General features: G+C 44.9%; 2 protein-coding genes across 2 annotated transcripts; both read right to left on the bottom strand.

The window, feature by feature from the left end:
- Window positions 1-1,891: 1,891 nt before the first annotated feature.
- Window positions 1,892-3,223, bottom strand: drd5a (dopamine receptor D5a; the record flags this gene model as incomplete). The annotated part of the gene is made up of 1 exon (XM_080728482.1): window positions 1,892-3,223. The coding sequence occupies exon 1, from the start codon at window positions 3,056-3,058 to the stop codon at window positions 1,892-1,894; it is 1,167 nt and encodes a 388-aa protein (XP_080584608.1). The 5' UTR covers window positions 3,059-3,223.
- A 7,678-nt stretch (window positions 3,224-10,901) lies between these two features.
- On the bottom strand, window positions 10,902-24,922 carry otop1 (otopetrin 1; the record flags this gene model as incomplete). Its single annotated transcript, XM_080727552.1, has 6 exons — window positions 10,902-11,072; window positions 14,465-15,396; window positions 19,153-19,283; window positions 20,273-20,331; window positions 22,967-23,103; window positions 24,460-24,922. 6 exons carry the CDS (start codon window positions 24,920-24,922, stop codon window positions 10,902-10,904), a joined length of 1,893 nt encoding a protein of 630 aa, XP_080583678.1.
- Between the last annotated feature and the right edge of the window lie 197 nt (window positions 24,923-25,119).

Here is a 25,119-nt window from a genome sequence, read left to right as displayed (position 1 = left end):
GGGGTCCCCGGACCCCCTGTTGAAGACCCCTGCTCTAAACCTTTATTGATCTCGGATGAAACACGCTGAAAAAATATATGGTTCCACTCATTGCATCCAAATTATCTCCATTTCCAAGATTTCTTTCTTCTTTTTTCTCCTTTTTTTCCATACAAAAACTGATGGAATGGCTTTTGTTTATTTCTATGTATTCTTGTTTTGTGTCATAGTCATAGAGCTACTGTTATTCCTCCGTGCCTGTGCATTATGTGCAATCCACCTTCAGGTGAGTGTTGTGCTCCAAAGGTCCACTTTGATGTGCTCTTTTAATACTGCATTTGGCATAACATGAATTCAAACAGCCATTAACCCTTGCAACCAACCCATGATGATCCGCTGTGGCGACCCCTGATAGTCGGGGAGCCACAGGCCCAAAAGCTCAAAGAATAGGGTTTTACCTGTGACATCATTTAGGAGGAGGAGATCTGACTCAAGGACAGACTGACCCGCACACTGCCGCTTGTCCGTTTCAGAGAATTTAATAAAGCAACGTTTCGGTCACCAGACCTTTCTCAAGCTCAGCTGTCCTTGAGTCAGATCTCCTCCTCCTAAATGTTTTGTTACCAACGCACCTGATAAGAGAGGAACTGGGTGTGCGCAAGCCTTCCCTTCAAACCTGTGACATCATGACATACTTTTTATTTTTGTTTTTTCTATTCATTTGGTCATTAAGGTACACAGAATGAGAGGCCTGTTCTGTCAGAAACATTGCGAAAAAAAAAAGTTATGGCCTTTTATATTCATTGTCCCATCGACTTCACTATACAGGAAAAACACCAAAATAAATATGATTTAAGTAGCATGTGAGGGGTCAAACTATGGGTTCTTGATGATTCTGAATCCATTGCAAGCATTTGTTTTGCATGAAAAACATTCCTTGGGCTGGAAAACGGACCAACAAAGCGGTGAAAAGCAATGACTCATCACTCTTCACAGTTTTGAGAGGCTGAAATCTAGCCCAAGGAATGTTTTTCATGCAAAACAAATGCTTGCAATGGATTCAGAATTATCAAGAACCCCTAGTTTGACCCCTCACATGCTACTTAAATTATATTTATTTTGGTGTGTTTTTTCCTGTATAGTGAAGTCAATGGGAAACCTTTTTCGCAATGTTTCCGGCAGAGCAGGCCTCTCATTCTGTGTACCGTATTGATCAAATTAATAGAAAAAACAAAAATAAAAAGTATGTCATGACATCACAGGTCCTCTCAAATTTTGGGCCCGTGGCTCCCCGGCTATGACGGGAATTAGCCGAAAGAAAAGAAGAAGAAAGAGGATAATATCTCGCAAAACACATTCCCTTGTTGTCAGAAATAGTTTTGGACTGTCCCCAGACCCAGACCCAAATATAGGCAATAAGGTGTTGAAAGCTTGCATTGATTGAACTGTCATGGTTCTGTTTTGTAAGGCTACCTACCTTCGCTTTTCATCATTATAGTCATTGGAAAGGCAGGCACTGGCCTTGTCAAGGTTATGAAGCAGCAATATATAGGCCCATATGTTTCAAATCAGAACCATAACGAGTCACAATAGAAACGTTTTCCTCTCAATGTGCCAAATAGATGGACATGAAAATACCGCGCTCGACTATTTGTGCGACGAAGTAAACTCTTTTAAAACATTATTATGCTTCAAATATACAGAAGCACACCTCATGAAACAAATGAACACAGACTTCACTTGTTGCCTATAACACCGATACGTCACTTTTTTTTCACATAACGGTACAACAACATCACGTTAAAAGTAGCCATAATACACAAGATGATACAAAACTGTTACCCCCGTGACCCGACTCCGGATAAGCGGTTGAAGATGGATTGGATGGATGGATGGACACAAAGTCAGTCAGTCAGTGTAATCCATTGCGTGTGAACGGTGACATTCTGTCGAGGCTTATGTCCGCCTCGCAGTCGTCCGGGTCACAGACCGAGTCGGTGCCGTTCTCGTGGTTGTTGGTGTGAGAGAACTGCGATATCCTGTCGAACGTCTCCTCGTGGTCGATGCACTCGACCACGTTGGGCATCATGTTGACGTACGCGTTCATGACCATCTCCTTGTGGATGAGCGTGTCCTGGTTGTAGGACACCAGCTCGTTGCTGATGTTCACCGTCTCCACGGGCGTGCCGGAGCACAGGTTGCGGCAGCCCAGGAGGCTCGCGAACGCCTTCCGGAACTCGGCGTTGAACGCGTAGATGACGGGGTTCAGCGACGAGTTGGTCCAGCCGAACCACACGAACACGTTGAACGTGGTCTCGCTGACGCACGGCAGGCCCGCGGCGTCGCGGTCCCCGGCGGCGCGGTCCCGGTCGCAGAACGGCACCATGCAGTTCAGGACGAAGAAGGGCAGCCAGCAGCACACGAACACGCCCATGATGATGGACAGCGTCTTCAGCACCTTGGTCTCGCGCTTGATGGACGTCTTGAGCGTGTTGTGGTGCTGGTACTCCAGCCGGTTGCTCTGGCGGCAGCTCTGCGCGTGCTCCGCCGCGCGCTCCAGCGACGCGATCCTCCTGATCTGGATCTGCGCGATCCGGTAGATCCGCGTGTAGGTCACGATCATGATCGCCACGGGGATGTAGAAGCTGATCAGCGACGAGGAGATGGCGTACTCCCCGTTGAGGCTCGAGTCGCAGTTCTCCTCCACCACGGGCGGCTGCTGCGCGCTGCCCGCCGCCGCGGAGGAGGAAGAGGAGTTGTTGCGCGCGGCAGCAGCACCGTCGCCGGCGCCGATCAGAAGCTCGCCGTCGGTGGCCTTGTGCCAGTTGAGCTGCACGGGGATGAACGAGATGAGCACGGACAGCGTCCACGTGACGCTGATCATCACGAAGGCGAGCCGCTGGGTCATCTTCCTCTCGTAGCGGAAGGGCGAGGAGATGGCCCAGTAGCGGTCCATGCTGATCACGCACAGGTTGAGGATGGACGCCGTGCTGCACATGATGTCGAACGCCACCCAGATGTTGCAGAAGGCGCCGAACGGCCAGTAGCCCGCCACCTCGGCCACCGCCTTCCACGGCATGACCAGCACGGCCACGAACAGGTCCGAGACGGCCAGCGACACGATGAAGATGTTGGTGACCTTGGAGCGCAGGTGCCTGAAGCGCAGCACCGCCGCGCACACCAGGATGTTCCCCAAGAGCGTCCACAGGATGAGCAGCGACAGCAGGCAGCCGGTCACCGTGCGGACCACCGACGGGGACCACCCGTCGGACTCGGACGTGGTGGCCTCGATCGGCGCGGCGCCGCCGCCGCCGCTGCTGCCGTTGTTGTTCCACATGATGTTGTCTCCCCCACCCAGAGCCACCGGGCCGGCGGCGTCGCTCATCCCGTGCGCCGACGATGCGCGGTACCTCGCCGGGCTCATCTCCATGTGTCCTCCTCCACCACCTCCTCCACCCCTACCCACCGTCCCCTTCCCCTACTCCTTCAGGTGAAGTTGCGGTCCGTCACTTTACGCGCTCCTCGGACGCACGCAGTGAGCGGCACCTCCTCGCCGGAATAATGTTGTAGTTGTTGTGGAGAGTCTGGAGACCGCGGCGGCGCCGAGCACCGCCGCCAGCATCCTGATCTGGAGTCGTGGAAAAGAGACACGAGACACGAGTGGAGCGCGGGGGTTGTTGTTAATGTTAAGGCTGCTGCTGCTGAACCGAACGGCGGCGGCGGCTCCGGCGCGCTGAGAGGCTGAGGCACGGCAGCGCGCGTTGACGAGCGCATGTTGTAGCCTCGCCCGTCCCGACCGTCTCCAACTGACTAGAAGCCACCCTGCATCCCCACAGTACAGCCAGTGATGCTCTGCGCTCTGTCTGAGCTGACTGGCGTCTAGGGCTGCTGTGAGTTATTAGTTAGTGGGAAAGGGGAGCAGTGGCGTCCGTTCAGAAAAAGCTAAGGTATGGCAACATGACTGGTGTCTTGACACACCAGTCATCCCATAGCCTACATTAGCAGCAGGCACGATACAATTATTTTAAGAACTATACATTCTATTTTTTTCCACTCAAATTTTCTATGGTTTCTTGGGCTGGATATGGAAGTCTGGAACAGTTGTTCAAGTGCGGCTAAACTTGACATAATATAGGCTAAACGTGCCACAATTAACAATAATGAATTGCACCTGTGCAGCTGACCTGCGGAACCTGGAAGTATACTATTCTGTCAAGATGGGGAGAATAAAAGTGTGGAGAATATAATTATAGTACCTTGTTAAATGTTGCATTTGTAGTTATTTTAATGTAATTTAACAACATAACCAGCACAGATAGACAGAGAGACATTCATTTAGCCTATTTATATTGGAAAGTAACTTGTGTTCTCCCCCCCTGGACCCAGGGCCGGTATGGCAGCTGCATTCCCCTGCCATACCCTATTGACGCCCCTTTAAGGGGAGGGAATCCCGGAGCACTCTTCCGACGCGCGCACGTGAACGCGTGCACCACCACCACCCACCCACCCACCCACGCCAGCAAGCGCGCCTCCACCAACACCGCAGTGTTTGTGATGATAATGCGTTGTGAATTTAGGACAATTAGAAAGAGGACACACGGCTTTGTTTGCATTGTGTGAGGACTGAGGACGCATTGATTGTTGGACATCGATCGGTGCTTTTGTTACCAGCTGACGACAAGATGTCACTCTGTCACAGAAATGGGAAAAACTATACAGAATCCCTCTGGTTTTCTCATCATCAGCATTACAAACAGCTCACTTCTCTGCAGTATAGACAGCCAAACAATAATCACAAACAACAACGTTTTTATTGAACTAAACTGCAAGAAAGTATTTTTCCAGTGGGCTACAGACTTGGACAAAGAGACCACAATTCTCTGTTCACAAGTCAATTGTATTAAAATAAATAAAATACCATGAAAATGTCATATTATTTATGTATTTTACCAGTGAAGAAGAATCTCCATCAAACGACTGCTGCTCAGTGGCGCTCCGCGTTTCGCGGAGCTATCCATGGTGCTGATAATAGGAAAACCCCGCTTGGATGCACTGGTAAAATATCAGGCACAACCAGTGGTGTAAAGTAACTAAACTAAGTACTCACTTAAGCACAATTTTTGAGGTATTTGTACTTTTCTTGAGTATCTCCAATACTTTTACTTCTACTCCAATACACCTCGGATCCAAATATTGAGTCGCGTTTGCGGTTTCATTCAGTGGTGGGAAAAGTACTCAAATGTTTTACTTTAGTAAAAGTATCAATACGGCCATGCAGAAATGGGCTACTCTGTTACAAGTAAAAGTCTGTGATTCAAAATATACTTGGTTAAAAGTACAAAAACATTGGCGTAATGTACCAAAAGTAGAAAGTAGGCTACTCAGATTGTACTTAAGATTGTGTTTAAGTAGGCTACAGTAGTTAAGTAAATGTACTTAGTAACTTTACACCACTGGTTTCATTTCAGCGGCGTCAGTTCAGAAAAAGCTAAGGTATGGCAACATGACTGGTGTCTTGCACGCGCGCCCACCAGTCATGTTGCCATACCTTAGCACGTATAGAGGCACGATTACAGTACATTTTATTATTTTCCCCTGTAGCCAACTTAAGCCAAGGTATGGCAGCTGCCATAGCTTGCCATACCCAATTGACGCCTCTGGTTTCATTCATGATCGTCCATACCTCCCCTACCCCCAAACCCCTGCATGCGTGCAGCCCGCAGGAAAACATATTCTAAAATGAGTCACACATCATCCATCCATCCGCACGCATTGCATGATGCGCGCCTCCTAACATCTGCCGGGGCACACGACGACCACTGTTTCCGGCTCTGAAGCGTCAGAGATATTTTTAGTTTGTGTGTCTACATGCCTGTCAAATCGTTCTGACACTCATGTCAAAATAAACCCCAAGCGCACTACTAGTGCCGAATTCTATATAGCCTAACAGCCCGAATCAGTAGGGTTGTGTCAGGAGCAGACAGCAGCGGTGTCCTCCTGACTCCATTCCTGACTGATAATTACGGGGCATGTTTTATGGAGTCAATCCATTTGTTTCATGGAGATGCTTAACATTGAGTGAACTGTTTCAAGGAGTGTTGGTTTTATTGTCTAGGAAACATTTTCCAGCAAAATTGCCCTTATAGACGACAGTCGGCAGATCTCAGATATGTATCCGTTTGTTTGCCCTCTTAATTATGTAGATACTACCTGTATGGTTCTTTAAATAGGCTACCCTTAGAGATCCGTTTCACTTTCATACAATATTCAATCTCTGAAACTGCATTCACAGATCATTAATGCATAGGCCTATTGTTTTTTTGTTTGTTTTTTGAAAGAAAAGCCAATATTTATTAAATATTAGAATTAAAATTAAGACACATGCCATTCTACAGGCTTATATTATATCGATCTATACATATGATACAGGCTATAGCCAACAGTACCACATGCAAATCCCCTTGAATTGCCTGAATCTTCTAAAACGTGGCTACATGGCGCCATCGTGCGGTAGACGGGGCTTACTGCAGTCTACTTCTCTACTGCGAGGTTTTACCCTTCACAATTGAACTTAACAAGTACAACTATAAAGCAGGGTTCCCAGACTTCCCACACATCTTTACCAATTGATTTCCAAAACTTTTCCAGAATATTTAACCCGATTTCCAGGACTATATAACTCAGCTCAATAACAAGTCGCTTACTCCTATATGCGCAATGCCCAAAGACAGGTAGTGTATGGCAGTGGTTCTCAACCTTTTCTGGCCGTGACCCACAAAATAATCATATTTGAACTGGGGACCCGGGCACCCTGACGAGTACTAAGAGTAGAGAATTTTGTATAACACGGTTTTATTGTGAAAATAGCCGATCTACGTGCTCACAACGCCTCGCGTTGCGAGGCGTTGTGAGCTTGTAGATCTGCTATTTTCACAATTTCTGCCTCTAATATTTGACAATTTGGCCAATGTTTAATTTGTCATTTCAGAGGTATTAACACAATCAATAACCAAAGACAATGCATAGCTATTTTTCCAGGACCTTCCAGGACCCTTGATCAATTCCAAAACTTTTCCAGTACTGGGAAAATATTTTTCTAATTTCAAAATATTTCCAAGAATTTCATGACCGTGGGAACCCTGATAAAGGGACATCCAGCTTGTAGGTTGTAGTTCTGACCATGTCATGAGATCCACATTGTATGAAAAAAAGGCATCTATTTTTTATTTCATTTAAGCAAAAGATATACATTCATCACTATAGCACACATAATTTCTTATGAGCACCACATTCATTACAGTTTCACAAAAAATCGTGTCATCACAGTGTTTGTATGTTGATTGTAATCAGCTCGGCAATATTTACAAAAGATAATAGTACATGATATATTCTTTGCACCTATAAAAACAAGCATTTACCACAAGTTGGCACGTACTGAGAAACATATACAGATAGCACCGGGTTGAGAACTTTTGGAAAGTCTAAAAGACTGATCAGAATACACAGATTGAACATGTACAACCATTATGTTTGTGTGTGTTATCCCAGAACGTAAATCGACAGCTTCACAGAACGGGATCATTTCAACGCTGATGGTTTGAGATGTAAACGTCTTTGGTCCAGACCAGAACAGCAGTGTAAGTGGTCGATCTTCCTCACTAGCATGCAATATGTACAGTAGCACAGCAATATGATGGAATATTATCCCATTGATGTCAATACAGAGACATCTCGCAGTGTTAACCGTGGTTAACAACATAGTAGGTTTTCAAAGTCAGGGTTCATTGGCCTCCAGGTGGGGAGGAAAATGGGAAATAAATGAAAAAACAAAACAAAAAAAAAATATTGTGCCAGTTTAATGACTTTCAACCTGGCATCCCAATTAGGGATGGGACGATATGGAAATTTCATATCACGATTATTGTGACAAAAGAAATCGCGATTTATGATGTTGTCGCGATAATCAAAATCCATTAACATGGAGCGGAACATTTGCCAAAACAATAGCAGATCTACAAGCTCACAACGCGTTGCGGTGCGATGCGTTGTGAGCTTGTAGATCGGCAATTTTTTGGCAAAGACATTTGATAGAGAGTGAAAAAAGGATGTATCAAGTACGTATATTATGTATGTTAAGTACATTTTACTAATTATAGAGGGTTTAAGTGGTACCGGATATGCAGCTCGATGAATAAAAGGTGAATTGATCCCAGTGCATGACGGAGGACGATATCACGATAAATTAAATCTCCACGATACAATTATCGTGAGTGTTTTCTTTATCACGATAAACGATAATATCGCGTATGGTCCCATCCCTAATCCCAATTTCGGGAAAACTTGTCAAAAGATGTTCAAAATGTTTTGATACAAGCTTGTAGATCAGCTATTTTCCAGAATGCATTGTTTTGTCTTGTTGACTGCAACAGCTGGTGTTTAACAGTGGATCCACAGTTTAACAACTGGAGCAATACTGAATCAATGTAACGTGCATTAGCTCAGTGTTAGCAACGTGTCAGAGGAAAAAACAAACATCTGCTATCTTTAACCCATTTAGGCTTAGAATTATTGAACACTTTAACTATTGAAAAATAGCAGATATACAAGCTCGCAGCGCGGCACCGAGTGCCGCGCTGCGAGCTTGTAGATCTGCTATTTTTGAAAAGTCGTGAAAATTAGAATTTTGACCCGATTCTATAAGTGTCTTTTGAATCCTTCTAAGGTTTTTCTGAAAAACCCTATGTTTCTATGTCAGCAATCTGGCCAGCCATCGTCAAAGAAAAGGTCCTTTTCACTTAACTGGAGCTCAGTAGTCTGTTCTTGAGAGACCACTATGTCAGTGGTTCTCAAACCTTTTCATGTGAAGGACCCCCAAAATGATATTTATTTGGCCACGGACCCGCATCTCAAAATATCTAGTTCCAGACACCCAGAAGCAAAATTTGAGTTACAAACGTACGCTGCGAGCTTGTATATCTGCTATTTTTCACTGGTTAAAGCATTCAATAATTCTAGGCCTTAAGTTTCCTTCTGAACACAGTTGCATACCAGTATTATGAGAATACATAATACAGGACATAGAAGATATCTAATCGTTTGATGCGACAGAAAATAAACCATCCACATACAACGACGGCAGCATCGACGGAACGTGAATGAGTGAGAGAGGCGAATACAAGACGTGGTAGTGCACAGTTCTGAGAACAATTGTCCAATACATGTAGAATATTATAAGCATAGTGCTGTGCTAAAGATGATCATCACTAGCTTAGTAATTCAAGTACTCCATATACTAATCCACTGAACTACTTAAACTACGTTAAGTGAAGTAAACGAGAACGTTATCCATACACACTTGTAGACATTTCGAACAAAAACACAGTAACATTCAAAGGCGTATGCTGTTGCTCTGCTGGCTTTTGCGAAATACAGTACAATTCCCTTTTTTTGTGTTTGAGTGGTTTGGTTGTAATATATCAGGGTTCCCCAATAGGCGGCCCGCGGGCCATTTGCGGGCCACTGTCTGGCCCACACCAACCCCAGTAATAATGGTGGTATAAGAGCAGCAACAACACTAGTATATCGTCGTTGTCGGGTGGAAACCTTGTATCTCCAAATTTGTATGTTCTTTCGCAAAGTAAAGCCCTGCTTCATCATACAAAGCCGTCGCACAAAAGTAGTGAAAACAGCAGATCTACAAGCACACAACGCCTAGCGATGCGAGGCGTTGTGTGCTTGTAGATCGGCTGTTTTCACTAGTTTAAATAATGTTTAAAATTATGAATGCAAAACAAACGGTTTTGGACATAAAAGATTTTCACCCGACAACGACGATATCTGAACTGTCGCTGGAGTAGCGGGAACGCCACCGTCGCCCCCTGCAATGTTGTGGCCCTCGGCTTGGTACCATAGACATAATTCGGCCCTTGGGGAAAACTAATTGGGGAACCCTGTAGTATATGAATTCATAACTGAGATGCGGTTACTTCCGTATCACATATGCAAACGTATCTCGAAGTACACTTTCGGTTGTCCATGTGAAACAGTTGCAAGCTTGATTGTGTTACGTGCACAATTCAAAACTTGGCATGTAATATGTCATTATGTAATGTATACATTTTACTTGATAAACCTGCCAGGAAGCTGAGAAGTACCGCCGAAACGGAGCGGCAATACAAAAGGGGCCTTTTGGAGGGGGATTTTCAATATCACGTTTTATGCCTTTTGTTGGTTTAGAGCAGTGGTTCTCAACATTTTTCACGTCAAGGTCCCCTAAATTAATGTGTATTTTGCCCGCGGACCCCCATATGAAAACAGTTTTTGCCAAGGACCACAAGATTTGGGGTGTTAAAAATGTAAAGACAATATTCAAAGATTTTCAAAGAATGAAAATAGTTGATGTGTATAGGGCCATGGGGGTCCCCAGACCCCACTTTGAGAACCCCGGGATTAGACCACGGGACACCATAACCCTGAGAGTGTACAAATATAACCAGGTATGAGTCCATTTGGTTCCATTTGTACACTCTCAGAGTCACAGCCACATAAGGGTCCATTTGGTTCATAAGTATCCATCAATTATCTGGGGACCCAAGTTCCCAGGGGAAAAGAAAAAGTTTCTGTCACAAAAAGATTTGGAGGACCCCCTGTAGTAACTCTGAGGATGCCCTAGGGGTCCCGGACCCCCTGTTGAAGACCCCTGCTTTAGAGGAAGCTTTTCTAACAGGTCCATTTTCTTCTGTAATCCTTAAAAAAACGAGCGACGTGCATTTCTTTTCCGACGTCTTGCGTGAGAGTGCCTCTTGACCAGTTGACTTGTGCTACGAGACACGTTCCCACACGCGGCCACTAGGGGGGGGGGTAAGTGTTCCTGTGCGTGGTGTCGCTACTGAGCATTGTCAGTCTCCTCGTTGCTCTTTTGCTCAGACCCTGCGGAACACCTCGAACAGGGAGGCCACGGAGTGCATGTGGTAGAAGAGGTTCATGGGAACGGCGAAGTTGAGAACGGTGATCCATATGCTGAAGCCGAACGTCTCCTGCTCCATGCCGTTGTCGTACTGCGGACGGCAGCCGAAGGCGGGGAGGATCCACAGCTGTAACGATGAAGAACAAACAAAAAACATCAAGTCAAGTTAAAGCCTAAGCTCATCTACTTGTTTAAAAGGAACAAGGGAAGTTCACTCCCAAAATGACTTTTTTTCAAACAATTACTCAACATAAGGAGAACTTGAACTTGAATTAATGGATATTCTTTAGTTTTTGTCGCATTCCTAAGCCAATAATTGGAGGAGACTCTTTGTGTCTCTGTATAGGGAACAAAGCAGGCTGTTTGTGTCTCCATAGGGAACCACTGCTGGTCATCAAATTAATGGCATAGGAATGCGAGAAAAAAGAAGAAGAAAACATTTCTGTTAGCCGTCCGTCCGCCCGTCTGTCTGCATGCTGACATCACTGATACTACACAGTGTCGCCACCATGGTAACAATGCCCAACTGACATCACTGACTGACATCACTACAGTGCCATTTTGGGGGCTGGGCGGCCAACAAAGTAAATCGTCACTGTCGGGCAGAAACCTTGTATCTTCAAATGTGTACATTTTTTTCGCAAAGCAAAGCCCTGCTTCATCATACAAGGCCATTGCACAAAAGTAGTGAAAACAGCCGATCTCACCGCGTGGCGTTGTGTGCTTGTAGATCGGCTATTTTCACTAGTTTAAATCATTTTTAAAATGATAAATACAAAACAAACGGTTTTGGACAAGGTTTCCACCCGACAACAACGAAATATAACTCATGTAATTGGCCCACTGGCTTATCACTTGTCATGATCTGAAATGGCAAATCTTTGAGTAGCAGCAGCGCTATAGAGAGATCTCTCTCTATAGCGCGCAATGAGGGCCTCTAACTCTTTTTCCCGGGCTGAATCAGGGGCCCAGCATGTCCCTGAGAATGATCCTATCACACAAAGATTTGGCGGCCCTCCTGTAGTAACTCTGAGGACCCCCAAAGGGTCCCGGACCCCCTGTTTAAGGGTATGGGACATGTATGGTTGCAACATTGTAATGTGTCTCTTTTGTTTGTATCATGTGGTTATATGTTTATTGTAGTTATCTGGGTGAACACCTCTAATTTTCTTCTAAATCTTCATCCCACATTTTTTTAAACCCATTTTTTCTATTGTAATCCTGGGCGTTACGCTCCCTCTGCAAACCTGGGGAGAGCAACGGACTGTCCTCATGCTTCACTCTATGAGGAGTCCAAGCCGCTTCTTTTCACCTGACAGGGGGGAGTTTCCCTGGTTGGACGTAGCGCGTGGAAGGAACACGTTATTCCAACCACTTCCTTTCCCCTCCAGGGAGTATAGAAACCAGGATTACGGCATGTTTTTTGTGAGGGCACCTACCCTACTAGTCAGGGAATAATAATAAAAACCTGGGAATAAATTCCTTACCAAACAATTTCTTCACCAATGTGTTCATAAAGGTGTCTAGTAACATATCTAACAAAGATTGAAATTCAACATCCCTAGGAAAATCTAGGGATAAAAACAATAAATAAAAATGATGGTTTGGTGATGAGTCAACACTTTTCACAGTGGTATGGGGGTCCATTTTTAGCCCAATGAATGTTTTTCGTGCAAAACAAATGCTTGCAATGGATTCAGAATAATTAAAAACACCTAGTTAGACCCCTCACATTCCACTTAAAGCATTATTTTTTGGGAGTAATTTTTTCCCTTAGTATAGAATTACCCAATCTGTCAAAGATTTTCCTAGTGATGTTGAATTTCAATCTTTGTTAGATATGTTACTAGACACCTTTACAAACACATTGGTGAAGAAATTGTTTGGTAAGGAATTTATTCCCAGATTTGACAGGTATTCTGCTAATTCTCCCTGATTATACACAGGGAGAACATGTAAACTCCACACATGACGCAGAGGAGAGAACACGCCCCCAACTTCCACAGCGTCCCCAGCGGGAATCGAACCCAGGACGTTCTAGCTGTAATGCGACAGCGCTACCGAATGCGCCACCGTGCCCCCTGTGAACACCTTATGTGTATTACAGTATGTGGCAACAAACGATGAAACTTGAACCTTAAAGTGATCCCTGACTAATACGACAAATATGCCTTAATACATTATAATTGTCCTCTATAACTACAATGTAAAATTAAAAACACCTCAATTATTTTATTTCTTCTAGAAATAGCTAATCTTTCACTCAATAGGGGAAATGCCCGTCGCAAGTTGATGATGTCATAAATGTCAAGTGTGATCTATCCCTATGGAATTTATGGCATGCATGTGAAAATAAAAACAAACTTAATACTTCCTATGGTTAATATGAGCATCAAATAAATATTTCAAATGTGTTTGTGTTTTTTTTATTTGCACATGCATGCCATAAAAATTACACATGACATTTATGACATCATCAACTTGCGACAGGCATTTCCCCTATTGAGTGAAAGATTAGCTATTTCTAGAAGAAATAAAATATTTAAGGTGTTTTTAATTTTACATTGTAGTTATAGAGGACAATTATAATGTATTAAGACATATTTGTCGTATTAGTCAGGGATCACTTTAACACTTGGGCTGCCATTATTTTGGTAATTTTTTGGCTATAGAGTGCCACCATTCACTTGCGCTTTATTTTGAAGAGCCCCGGAAGCCACAATCTTTCGGTCGCGAATGTAAAATCCTAAACGTAGCCGATAAGCATGGCCCAGTGTCGCTGTGAAAAAAACGGTTCAAAAAGCATTCAAAGCGTTTGTGAAAGTAGATTCCGAGATAAAGCTGTTTTTTGCAGCAGCAATGAAAAGGAGCCTATGGAGATTACATGCTTCCTAACGCTAGGGCATTCACGAATAGTGATTTTTAGTATTCAAATTATTCGACCTCAAAGTATTCGAATAGTCGAATATTCGACAGGACTGGCCAAACTGTCAAATATTAAGTAAGCAAGAGGCGAACATTGAGAAAATAGCCGATCTACATGCTCACAACGTCTCGCAACGCGAGGCGTTGTGAGCATGTAGATCTGCTATTTTCATAATATTTATCTGTGGAACCAAGTCACATTAATACCTACAATTCCAAGTGCTTGTCAGGGTGGGGGTCCCTAATTCAAATTATGTTTATTTTGGGGGTCATGGCCTAAAAAGGTTTGAGAACCCCTGGTATAGAGCATTAACAAATTCATCCACCAGGGGCATTGACAACTCATTCTTATGACTTCCTATCTAGCCAAGCTTTTTTAAAGAGAAAACAATAAAAAAAATAGAAATAAGCAAATATTCGACTTCGGTGGTGAATGCCCTACCTGACGCTGGCACCTGTTTACGTGGTTATCATGGTAACCAGCTAACAAATCCCTGGACGTGATAACGGGGTCGTGGCGCCGCTGCCCCATAATTCTCATCACATTCGTGGACGTAATTGGCACCGGAAGTGTGAAAAAAAACCAAGACTCACCGAGACGTTGCACATCAAAAGGAAGACGGCGACGTTCTTCAGGATCTGCCGCTTGACGCTGGGGCGCTCCGTCACCCTGTTCCCCACCGGCAGCGGCACCTCCGACGGCTTCCTGGGGCCGCGGTACACCTGCCCGCTCTCGTCCTGCTCGCTCTCCATGGTGGTGACGTGGTGGCACGGCGGCGTCTCGTAGGCCCGGTTGACGATGCCGTTGTACGGCGGCGCCGCACGCGACGACGTCGTCGTCGTCACCGAGAAGATCTCCTGGGGCGTGGCCGGCAGCTCGGGGTCCTCCCGCTCCGCGTCGCCGTCCCCCCGCTGGCGGTACAGCGACTCGATGATGAAGAGGTTCTGCAGGTACTTCTCCAGCACGACCAGCAGCGAGTACACGAGCACGGTCCAGCGGTACGGCGGGCTGGCGGCCGTGCTCAGCGCCGCCACCGCGCTGCACCACGACATGAGCCAGGAGCCCACGGACGAGCCGAACAGCAGCGCCGTGTCCAGCTGCCGCGACGGGTTCTTGGCGCCGTCCATGGGCGCCGGGTCCACGCGGTAGACGAGCAGGCCCAGCGCCGCCGCCGCGCACATGAACACCAGCATGACGACGCCGTAGCAGTAGAACATGGAGATGGCCGACGTGCGCGTCGCCAGAGACTCCTCCACGTGGATGGTGTAGACCACCAGGACGCCGATGGTGCCGGCCAGCGCCAGGAGGCCCATGATGGGGCCCAGCACCAGGCCGTGGGTCTTGGTGGCGGGCCGCTTCTGGTTGGAGGAGTGGTCGACGGTCCGGCCGATGTTCTTCCACATGACGAAGAGCATGGCCGAGACGAAGATGTGGTACTCGATGTTGAAGGGGTAGAGGTAGTACAGGCTCCGGGAGAACATGGTGCACGCGCTGGTGGTGCAGTTGCAGTGCGGCTCCGAGTGCACTGGAATGCAAGACACAGAGAGAGAGAGAGAGAGAGAGAGAGAGAGAGAGAGAGAGAGAGAGAGAGAGAGAGAGAGAGAGAGAGAGAGAGAGAGAGAGATGTGAGTGGATGACAATGCAAAGAATGATTTCTGTGTGGAGTTTGCATGTTCTCCCCGTGTCTCCTAGGGTAGATGCCCTCACAAAAACATGCAGTAATCCTGGTTTCTATACTACCTCCCCTAGCCAGCCAGGTGCTCCCCAATTTCCCTGGCGCGGCAGGGGGAGAGCGGAAACCAGGACACAGGATAGGTAGTTGGCACTGGGTGAGAAAATGGGTTGCAAAAAACGAGGGATAAAAATATTTAAAAAAAAGAATAAAAAAAAAGAATGATATCTCTGCTCTGCTGTCGGGCCGAAACCTTCTAACTCCAGAATGTTCATTTTCGGGAAAATGAGCTCAAGTGGAGTTAGGAGGTTTTGACCGAAGGGCTTTTTACTACTTTTCATTGGTTCAATATTATTTCAACCAACACACAGACGTAAAGGGTGTTCAATAGCCCTGATTTATGGAAAAAAAAAAAAAAGAGTTGGCCAAATGGGTGGAGTTAGCTGGTTTGGCAGACGTAAAGGGTGTTCAAAAAATCTAAAACCTAAAAAAATTAGGTTTTGGCCAGACAGTGACGATATATAACATTCCACTTTCTTTCCCTCCTCCAACAGCATTCATTCCCTATGGTCTATAAACAAATTACATTTTAAATAAAGACCTACAGTATCAACCCACCATAACACATCAGTAATCTAAACAAGAAAAATGCTGTAAATAGTTCACTGAAAAACTATATTTCTGAATAAATTAACATATATTTCACATAGATCATGTTCTAATCCAGGGGTTTTCAACGTTTTCAGGCCAAGGACCCCTTAGTTGAGAGAGAGATGAAGCAGGGACCCCCACAACCTTGTCAAAGATTCCATATCGTTTCATTGTTTGCCAGCACAATCATTAGCGTGTTTTGGGTTCATGTCAATTTGTGTTTTCAGATATTTAACCACTTGAACCGTCAATATTTCTCCCCTCTACACGTGTGCGGCAAGTACTGGGAGCTGATGGTAGGTGTGGCGCTCCACCTCAGCAGTCCATCTCCCAGGGGTCTAGCGCATTGTAACGGGGACAGACTCCCGCGTGTTACAGGCTGTTACCGACAATAAGCCACTCCCGACCTACTTGTTGTCTACACCAAAGCTCTTTGGTGAGCAGACAGATACAACGGGTATTGCACAACTTGACATGGATGGTGACTGTTCTGCCCAAGGGGCACCGGTCTGGGTTCTCCAACATTACTTCTGAGACTCCTACATTCAATCCCTCATTGCACACCCCCCAGGCACAGGACTAGTGTAAATAGATATACAGTAACCAAACACACAACGTATTGCATTGGTTACACATTTATAAACAAATACATCTATTACAGATCCAAATTACACAATTCCAGTTTGATCAGTTATTTTTGGTCCTTTTATCGAGTCAATCATATAGAGAATGAAACAATGTCTCCAAGACGCCATAGCTGTTGTCTAGGTGGGGCTACACATTTTGTTTATATTTGTAATAATGTATAACGTATGCTATGTATTGCATGCCATGCTGATGCATTGTGTTGAGCACAATGGAACACAATAGAAACAAGCCCCCTGGGGCTTTTTGTGATATCCTTTTAACAGCTTTTTCGACTGTACTGTTAACAAACATGTTAATCAAGTATTTAATCAATCAATCAATCAATCAATCAATCAATCAATCAATCAATCACTGAGCGGGCCTTTAAAGTAGGGGATGGTATCAGTGTTAACCTCCAACATGGTTGCTTGTGGGTCCCAGGAACCGTATTTGAGGCTAGAAGCATTATTGGTCTATTTTAGCCCATCGTAGCTCACGCATGGTCGTAGAGACCAAGCCCCGACCGTCATGTTCCCAGGTTTACATGGGTTCAGGCAGAGCGACTTATTTAGCCCCCTACAACTACACCAACAGTCAGATTTCACAAACAAAGTGCTTAATAAAGTCTCACACCTGTCTAAATACGGTACAGCATTTTATAATTACCCGTATCCTCTGTGTTCTTTAATAAGAAGCCTTTTTATCCGATCGCTGTCTGTTTATCCCAATGGGGTTGGTGCACATGCATGGGAACGCCAGGAAATACATGGGAAAACAGAACGCGATCGGATAAAAAGGCTTCTTATTAAAGAAAACGGAGGATACGGGTAATTATAGAATGCCGTACCGTATTTAGACAGGTGTGAGACTTTATTAAGCGATGGGCTAAAATCGCTTTGAGAAACACGGCCATTGTCTTTTGCATCACAACCTATTTATGTTTTACACATAATTTGTGGATTTCAGGGGGAAGTTTAAGTTCTAGGCATTTGTATAAGTTACTCTGTGGTTGCAAAGTTCTCTACCAAAAACAAAGTAATGTATTTTCACTACAATGGTCTCATTCCTGAATTACACTCTAATAAACATGATCTCCTTTTTGACTTCATGCATGATGCTGGCTGTTATTAACACCAGAGCCTCCATCTGTCTTCATTTGGTTAACTGATAACAACGAGAGTTCATAAAAGCAACACCAATGCCTTTCAGAACACTGACAACATAATGTGCTTTTGTACTTGCTCAGTCCTGGTGAACCACATTGCCACACATACACAGACGCATGTGCGTGCGCACACGCACACACACACACACACACACACACACACACACACACACACACACACAAACACACACTATAGTAAGGCTGCCCCCTAGAGACACACCTCAACAAAAAACCCAGGGTCCCCTGTTATCTCCCTCCCAACGCCGCCGCCCCTCAAAAGGCACCACCGTGCTCCCCGCTCCGGCTCTCCTTTAATTAAAAAAGGGAACAACAGCCCGGGACGCAGCCAGCCTCGCGGTCAGCCGGATATGAAGGGGGGGAAGCGCCGGAGCGGGCGAACCCCCCAACCCCCTTGGCTTAGATGTATCAGTTACTGTAATTGCAGCGCCCTTGGGACCAGCGGCCAGGGCCCTCGGACAAAGCCGTCTGAGGTCGGAAACCCGGGGAGGGGCGGAGGGGGTAGCCAAGGAGGGTGGCAGTAGTAGTGGTTTTGGGTGGCTACTTTCTCAGTGTTTCTCAACCACTGTGCCATGGGGACCTTTGGTGCGCCCCTGAGAAGGGTCAAGTGTGCCCCTTGAAACGGCTTGAAAGCCAGTATTTATCATTTTAAAAATGATTTAAACTAGCCGATCAAACTAGCCGATCAACAACAAGCACACAACGCCTCGCGGTGCGAGGCGTCGTGTGCATGTAGATCTGCTATTTTCACCACTGTTGTGCGACGGCCTTGTATGATGAAGCAGGGCTTTACTTTGCGAAGAAACGTACACATTTGAAACTTGAAGATACGAGGTTTCTTCGCGACAGTGACGGTATTATGTTGGTGTGCCCATGGATTCTTGGGACGTGAAACGTGTGCCCATGCAGAAAAAAAGGTTGAGAAACACTGCTTCTAGTAATGCTGCCGTGTCCCCTTGAAACCCAATAGGGGGACGCCCGACACAAACGAGCCCCGGCGGAGCTGGCGAGCTCACCTCCCTTAACCCTCCTTCCTTCCCCCCGTCCTTCATGCATTGTAGGGTAGCTTCTCAAGTGGACTATTGTACTTTTCCTACTAAGTACAAGCCCCGGCAATCGACCCCTTGGCCTCCCTTCTCTTCGCTTACCGATGGTGAGGTTTCCGTAGCCCAGGTTGGAGAGCCTCCTCTTGTGGATGTTCAGGAAGTGCACGGCCTCCGACATCACGCCGTTGCACCACAGCAGGAGGTTGGTGAAGACGGCGTGGATGACGCCGAATCTGACGGGGAGGGAGAGGAAACGACAGACGTTATTTTTTTTAAAGATTTTTCTTTTTTTTGCCTTTATTTGATAGGATAGTAGGCTGACAGGAAATGGGGAGAGAGATGGGGAATGACATGTGGCAAAGGTTGTCCGGATCGGGAATCGAACTGGCGACACCAGCAGGCATCATAGCCTTGTATGCGGTATGCGCCTTGACCACTAGGCCAGCGGGCGCCCCACGACGGACGTTATTAACCATTTAAACGTTTTCATTTCAAGGACCCCTAAATTAACGTGATTCATTTTCAAATAGCGAATGTATGTATGTAGGGCGCTGGGGGTCCCCGGACCCCACTTTGAGCACCCCTGTATGAGACTACACACCATAGAAATGGAACCAAATGGAACCAGTGTACAAATGGAACCCAATGGAACCAGTGTACAAATGGAACCAAAATGCTTGAGTATTTCTAGGCGTTTGCATTGATGACACTTAGGGCTGTCACGAATATGACATTTTACATGACGATTAATTGTCACTCAAATAATTGCGCTTAACGATTCAATTTTGTGTTTGTCGTTGACAATTACATTTCTGTTTGGATTTTAGGCTTTGAAGTTGCACATGGCAGAGATTACTGACATATTTGACAACTATACTTTCAAAATAACATTGATAGTGGAAATAGCCAATCTATAAGCTCACAATCAGGGGCATAGTTCTGCCGATTTAAAATGACTCCAATACGGAACTAAAACTTCCTATGTTTGGCCGCTAGCTGCGCTGTCCCCCCGCTGTTTTCTACAGTCTATGCTCACAACACGTTGATTATGACGATTATGACAAATAATTGCGATTATGTCAAATAATTGCGATTAGACAGTTTAAATAATTGTGACAGTGACCTCAAAGCAGTCTTGCTATGATCGATGCAGATGCCATGGAGAAAAAAACACACGCTGAATTCTGAATTAATAGGCACGTTACGGTCACACGTTTCTTACCTCTCAAACGTTTCAAAGGTTTTGATGATGTCCTTGATGTGAAACCAAAGGAAATGCACCTAAGATAGAAGTACAGAATGAATGCATGTACATGAAAATAATGTGAAAGAGAAATAATCACTCAAACTACATCGCTATAATGTCATCTTTTATGGCAACTGTAATCTTTGCCCAGAAGAATTACAGTTACAGCCTTAATGGCTTACACTTAGATCACCAGGTCTATATCTTGTGCAGTGGTGGAAAGTAACTAAGTACTTTACTCCAGGGCCGTCAATTGGGTATGGCAGGGGTATGCAGCTGCCATACCCTGGGGCCAGGGGGGAGAATGAAAGTTACTTTTAAATATAAATCCATGATTGTCTCTTTGTCTGGTTTGGCTGGTTATTATGTTGTTAAATTACAGTAAAATAACTACAAATGCAAAATGTAACAAAATGGTCACTTTAACAAGGTATTATAATTATATTCTCCACACTTCTCCCCATCTTGACAAAATGTTATATTCCCAGGTTCCGCAGGTCAGCTGCACAGGTGCAATTCATTATTGTTAATTGTGGCACGTTTACTAACATGTCAAGTTTAGCTGCACTTGAACAACCGTTCCAGGCTGCCATATCCAGCCCAAGAAACTGTAGAAACCTGTGTAAAAAACTGCCAAAATTCGACATTGTGAAAATAGCCGATCTACATGCTCACAACGCCTCGCGCATGTAGATCTGCTATTTTCACAATAGATACTGTGTTATACAAAATGTAATGCCTATTTTCCATGAGGACTCCCATCTTTGCCATACCCTAGCTTTTGCAGAACTGACGCCACTGCTTTACTCAAGTGCTATTTTTACTTTATTGGAGTATTTCCAAATGTCCATACTCCACTAGGCTATATCTCAGAGGCAAATATTGTACTTTTACTCCACTATAATCATACAAGACTTTAGTCAATATTATTTTGTAGATTTTGATTACCAGTAAGACTCCCTAATCGGGAGATAAGCGACCGTCAGGTCGCAGCGTGATTTTAGGCCAAAATGTGTAGGAGCAGTGTCCAGAAATGTGTTTGAAAAGAGCGGCCTGACGGTGGCGCTATATGGGACAGATCCATGTTGATGACATGAGTGTAGACATACTGTGTAGCGATTTGCGTGATTTTAGGGCCAAATCTGTAGGAGTAGTGTCCAAAAATGTGTTTTAAAAAATCGGCCTGAAGGTGGCGCTAAATGGGACAAATCCATGTTGATGAGATGAGTGTAGACCTACTGTGTACCGATTTGCGTGATTTTAGGGCAAAAATTGTAGGAGCAGTGTCCAGAAATGTGTTTTGCAAGAATCGGCCTCATGGTGGCGCTAGAAGAGGGCCATGTGAGAATGGTTGTGGTTTGGCAGGCAGGGAGTGTGTGTGCAAAATTTGGCATGGATCTGGGCAACGGTTGCGGAGATATGAGCAGGGCAAAAGTGTGACGTGTGACTGACGGACTGACTGACTGACGGACGGACGGACGGACAGCCGGTGGAGGTTTTGATAGTAAATGCGACCTGACGGTCGCAATTATTACAAAACCATTTTTGGCAGATTTTTAAATACATTTGAACACTTGTGAAATGGAACTTCTTCATAATGAGTACTTTTACTTTTGGTAATTTAAGTATATTTTGATGCCAATACTTTTTCTCAAGTACATTTTGAATACCAACCATGTGTACTTGTAACAGAGTATTTCTACAATATTGTAGATCAGTGTTTCTCAACCACTGTGCCTGGGGACCTTTAGTGTGCCCCTGAGAAGGGTCAAGTGTGCCCCTTGAAACTGCTTGAAAGCCAGTATTGTATTTATCATTCTAAAAATGCCTCGCACCGGCGTTGTGTGCTTGTAGATCTGCTGTTTTCACTACTGTTGAGCGACAGCCTTGTATGATGAAGCAGTGCTTTACTTTGCGAAGAGACGTACAAATGTGAAACTTGGGAGATACGAGGTTTCTTCCCGACAGTGACGATATTTACACCCCAGTATTATGTTGGTGTGCCCATGGATTCTTGGGACATGAAAAGCGTGCCCATGCAGAAAAAAGGTTGAGAAACACTGTTGCAGATACTTTTATTTAAGAATATTTAACATATATTTCAGATATAAAAAATAAATAAAAGTAGTCTACTTTTTCCATCGCTGATATTGTGGTTTGGAAGTAAATAGTCCTATGCTTTAAGTAGCATATGAGGGGTCAAACTAGGTGTTTTTCGGGATTCTGAATCCAATGCAAGCATTTGTTTTGCAGGAAAAACATTCCTTGGGCTAAAAACTGACCCCATAATTTGGCAATAAAACTATGGTTTAGTGATGAGTCATCACTTTTCACAGTTTTGTGGCGGCCATTTCTTGGAAAGGAATGTTTTTCCTGCAAAACAAATGCTTGCATTGGATTCAGAATCCCGAAAAACACCTAGTTTGACCCCTCACATGCTACTTAAAGCATATTTATTTTTTGTATTATTTTACTCTATAGTAAAGTCTATGAGAGCCCAACTTTGATTGGCTCCCACAAGTTTCCCAAGACAAATCTGCGATGCCCCTATAGCCAAAAATGTTCCATATGGCATGTTCTAACTGTGTGCCAAATTTCATGCTTCTTTCATAAAGTGCACAATTTTTGCCTGAAACGCTCAGACTAAAAGCAGTAGGCTAGTCAACATACCTGTGCTATGGTGTGAGTTGCATGGATGACAGGGTAGACCCCGAGCACAGCCGACACACACGACTGATAGCCCACATAATACCCAATCCGGAAAGCATCCATGATCAGTGATAGGAGAGCCAGCAAAGTTAAGCCGCCTGCCAAGAAACGAGATGAATAAAGAACATATTCATTAGCAGCTATGGCAGCACTGAAACTAAATAGTCACAACTAAACCAAATAGTTTGGGCTTTCTTTCATTTGGGGGCCCTGCAGCTTTCAAGACAAAGAATTAGACTATTAGCTCATATACAATAATAGTTCTGTTTACTTTTCAAACGTGTCATTACAGAAATGTGTTATTGGGACATATAGGCCTACTTTTTGGATACTGTTTCTGTCGGACAAGACATGAAAACTTCCACAATCTGTATTGTTATTGTTTGGTTAATTTATGTCCTACTCATACAAGAGGACAATAATTAAGAAAGCACTTTTTTTTTTAATAATAACATTAAAAAGAACGTTTTTGGACTAAGGCAGTGGTTCTCAAAGTGGATTTCAAGGACTCTTTTTGACTGCAGCTTTAGCACCACATCACACCACACTACACCACACCACACCACACCGCACCACGTAAAAAATATCTACATTTTCCATTACACAAAAGTATCCCTATCGGTAAGAAACAAATTGACCCTTTTAACTGTGATTATAATACAATATAAATTTGTATTACAACTATACTAAATTATAATACACTATAATGGATTATAACTGTGATTATAATACACTATAAAGTATTAATATGATAATTATAATACAGTATAATAGAGTATAATAGTGGTTATAACACAATATAATCTATTATCATGCATGTATTACAACTATATCCTGGTGGTCTAATTGAAAAGTCAGTGAGTGATCAGTCATTATGAAGTGTTAAGCCCTGTTTGGCCTAGCTCAGACCTACTCTAGATAGGATACTTTTTAGTACCAAGTTTAGTACCACTTTCACACCACTCTACCCAGGTCCTTGTAGTGGAAAACCTGGCACAAGTGGGCGGTGTGGTGTGGAGTGGTGTGGTGTTGGGCCAGTGGAAAAGGGGCTAGTTCCTAAATTAGGACCTTAGAGGTCTGTAACTTTCACAGTGTACAAATGGAACCAAATGGACCCGTTAGGGTCCATTTGGTTCCATTTGTACACTGTGAAAGTTACAGACCTCTAAGGTCCTAATTTAGGACCTTAGAGGTCTGTAACTTTCACAGTGTACAAATGGAACCAAATGGACCCGTTAGGGTCCATTTGGTTCCATTTGTACACTGTGACTGTCAAAGTTAAAGGGAGACCTTCAAATGTCAAAGGTTTGAGAACCACTGGTGGACTAAGGTTTCCATCCAACAGCAGCGACACAATGCAGGCCACAACAACATTTTACGCATTTTACGCATGAAGGCCAAGCGCAATCCTTGTGCGCCAAAAGGCAAAACGAAACAAAAACAAAGGGGCTCACTTCTTATCCAGCACGTCGTGGCGTGCACGTCCTTCTCGGGGTGCCGGTGGCTCTTCTTCTGGCGGTCCTTGACCAGGATGTACCACAGCATCCAGGCGAGCTGCAGCAGCATCAGCGCGGCGATGAAGGACAGCAGGTGCTCCTCCTGCACCGCGGGGCCGTGGTGCGCGATGGCCAGCATGAGCGCCACGCCGATCAGCAGCACGTTGGTGCCGTACTGGCCGCTCAGCACCTCGGCGTTCTTGCGCGGGTAGCGGCGGTGGTCCGCGGCCTCGTCCCCCCCTGGGCCGCCGCCGCCCGAGGAGGAAGAGGAGTCGGAGGAGGACCAGTGGAGCCGCAGCCTGGCGAACATCTTCGTCTTGTCGCTGCTGTGCTCCGACGAGCTGCCCGACGACGAGGACGAGCTGTGGCAGTACTTGTTGTTCAGACACATGATATCCAGCCCTCCGTGATCCACCATCATCGATGGCTAAAAAATGGGGGCGAAAAAATCCTTTAAAGTCAACTATAGTTCCCCCCCAAAAAGAGAAGAGGGAAAAAGTCAATTCCAGTGGTCAGCTATAAGTGCATTTTTTCCCTTCTTCTTCAGGGGAGGCCGGGTGCGTAACCTGTGGCGACAAGGTGGCGATTCAGTCGGATGTGCGCCGTGCCAAACATGCT

Source organism: Nannobrachium achirus, assembly GCF_963921795.1.
Source record: "Nannobrachium achirus genome assembly, chromosome: 6".
In the NCBI taxonomy this organism is placed as follows: domain Eukaryota; kingdom Metazoa; phylum Chordata; class Actinopteri; order Myctophiformes; family Myctophidae; genus Nannobrachium; species Nannobrachium achirus.
The sequence above is the reverse complement of the archived record's forward strand: the minus strand, read 5'-3'. Positions and strand labels throughout refer to the sequence as shown.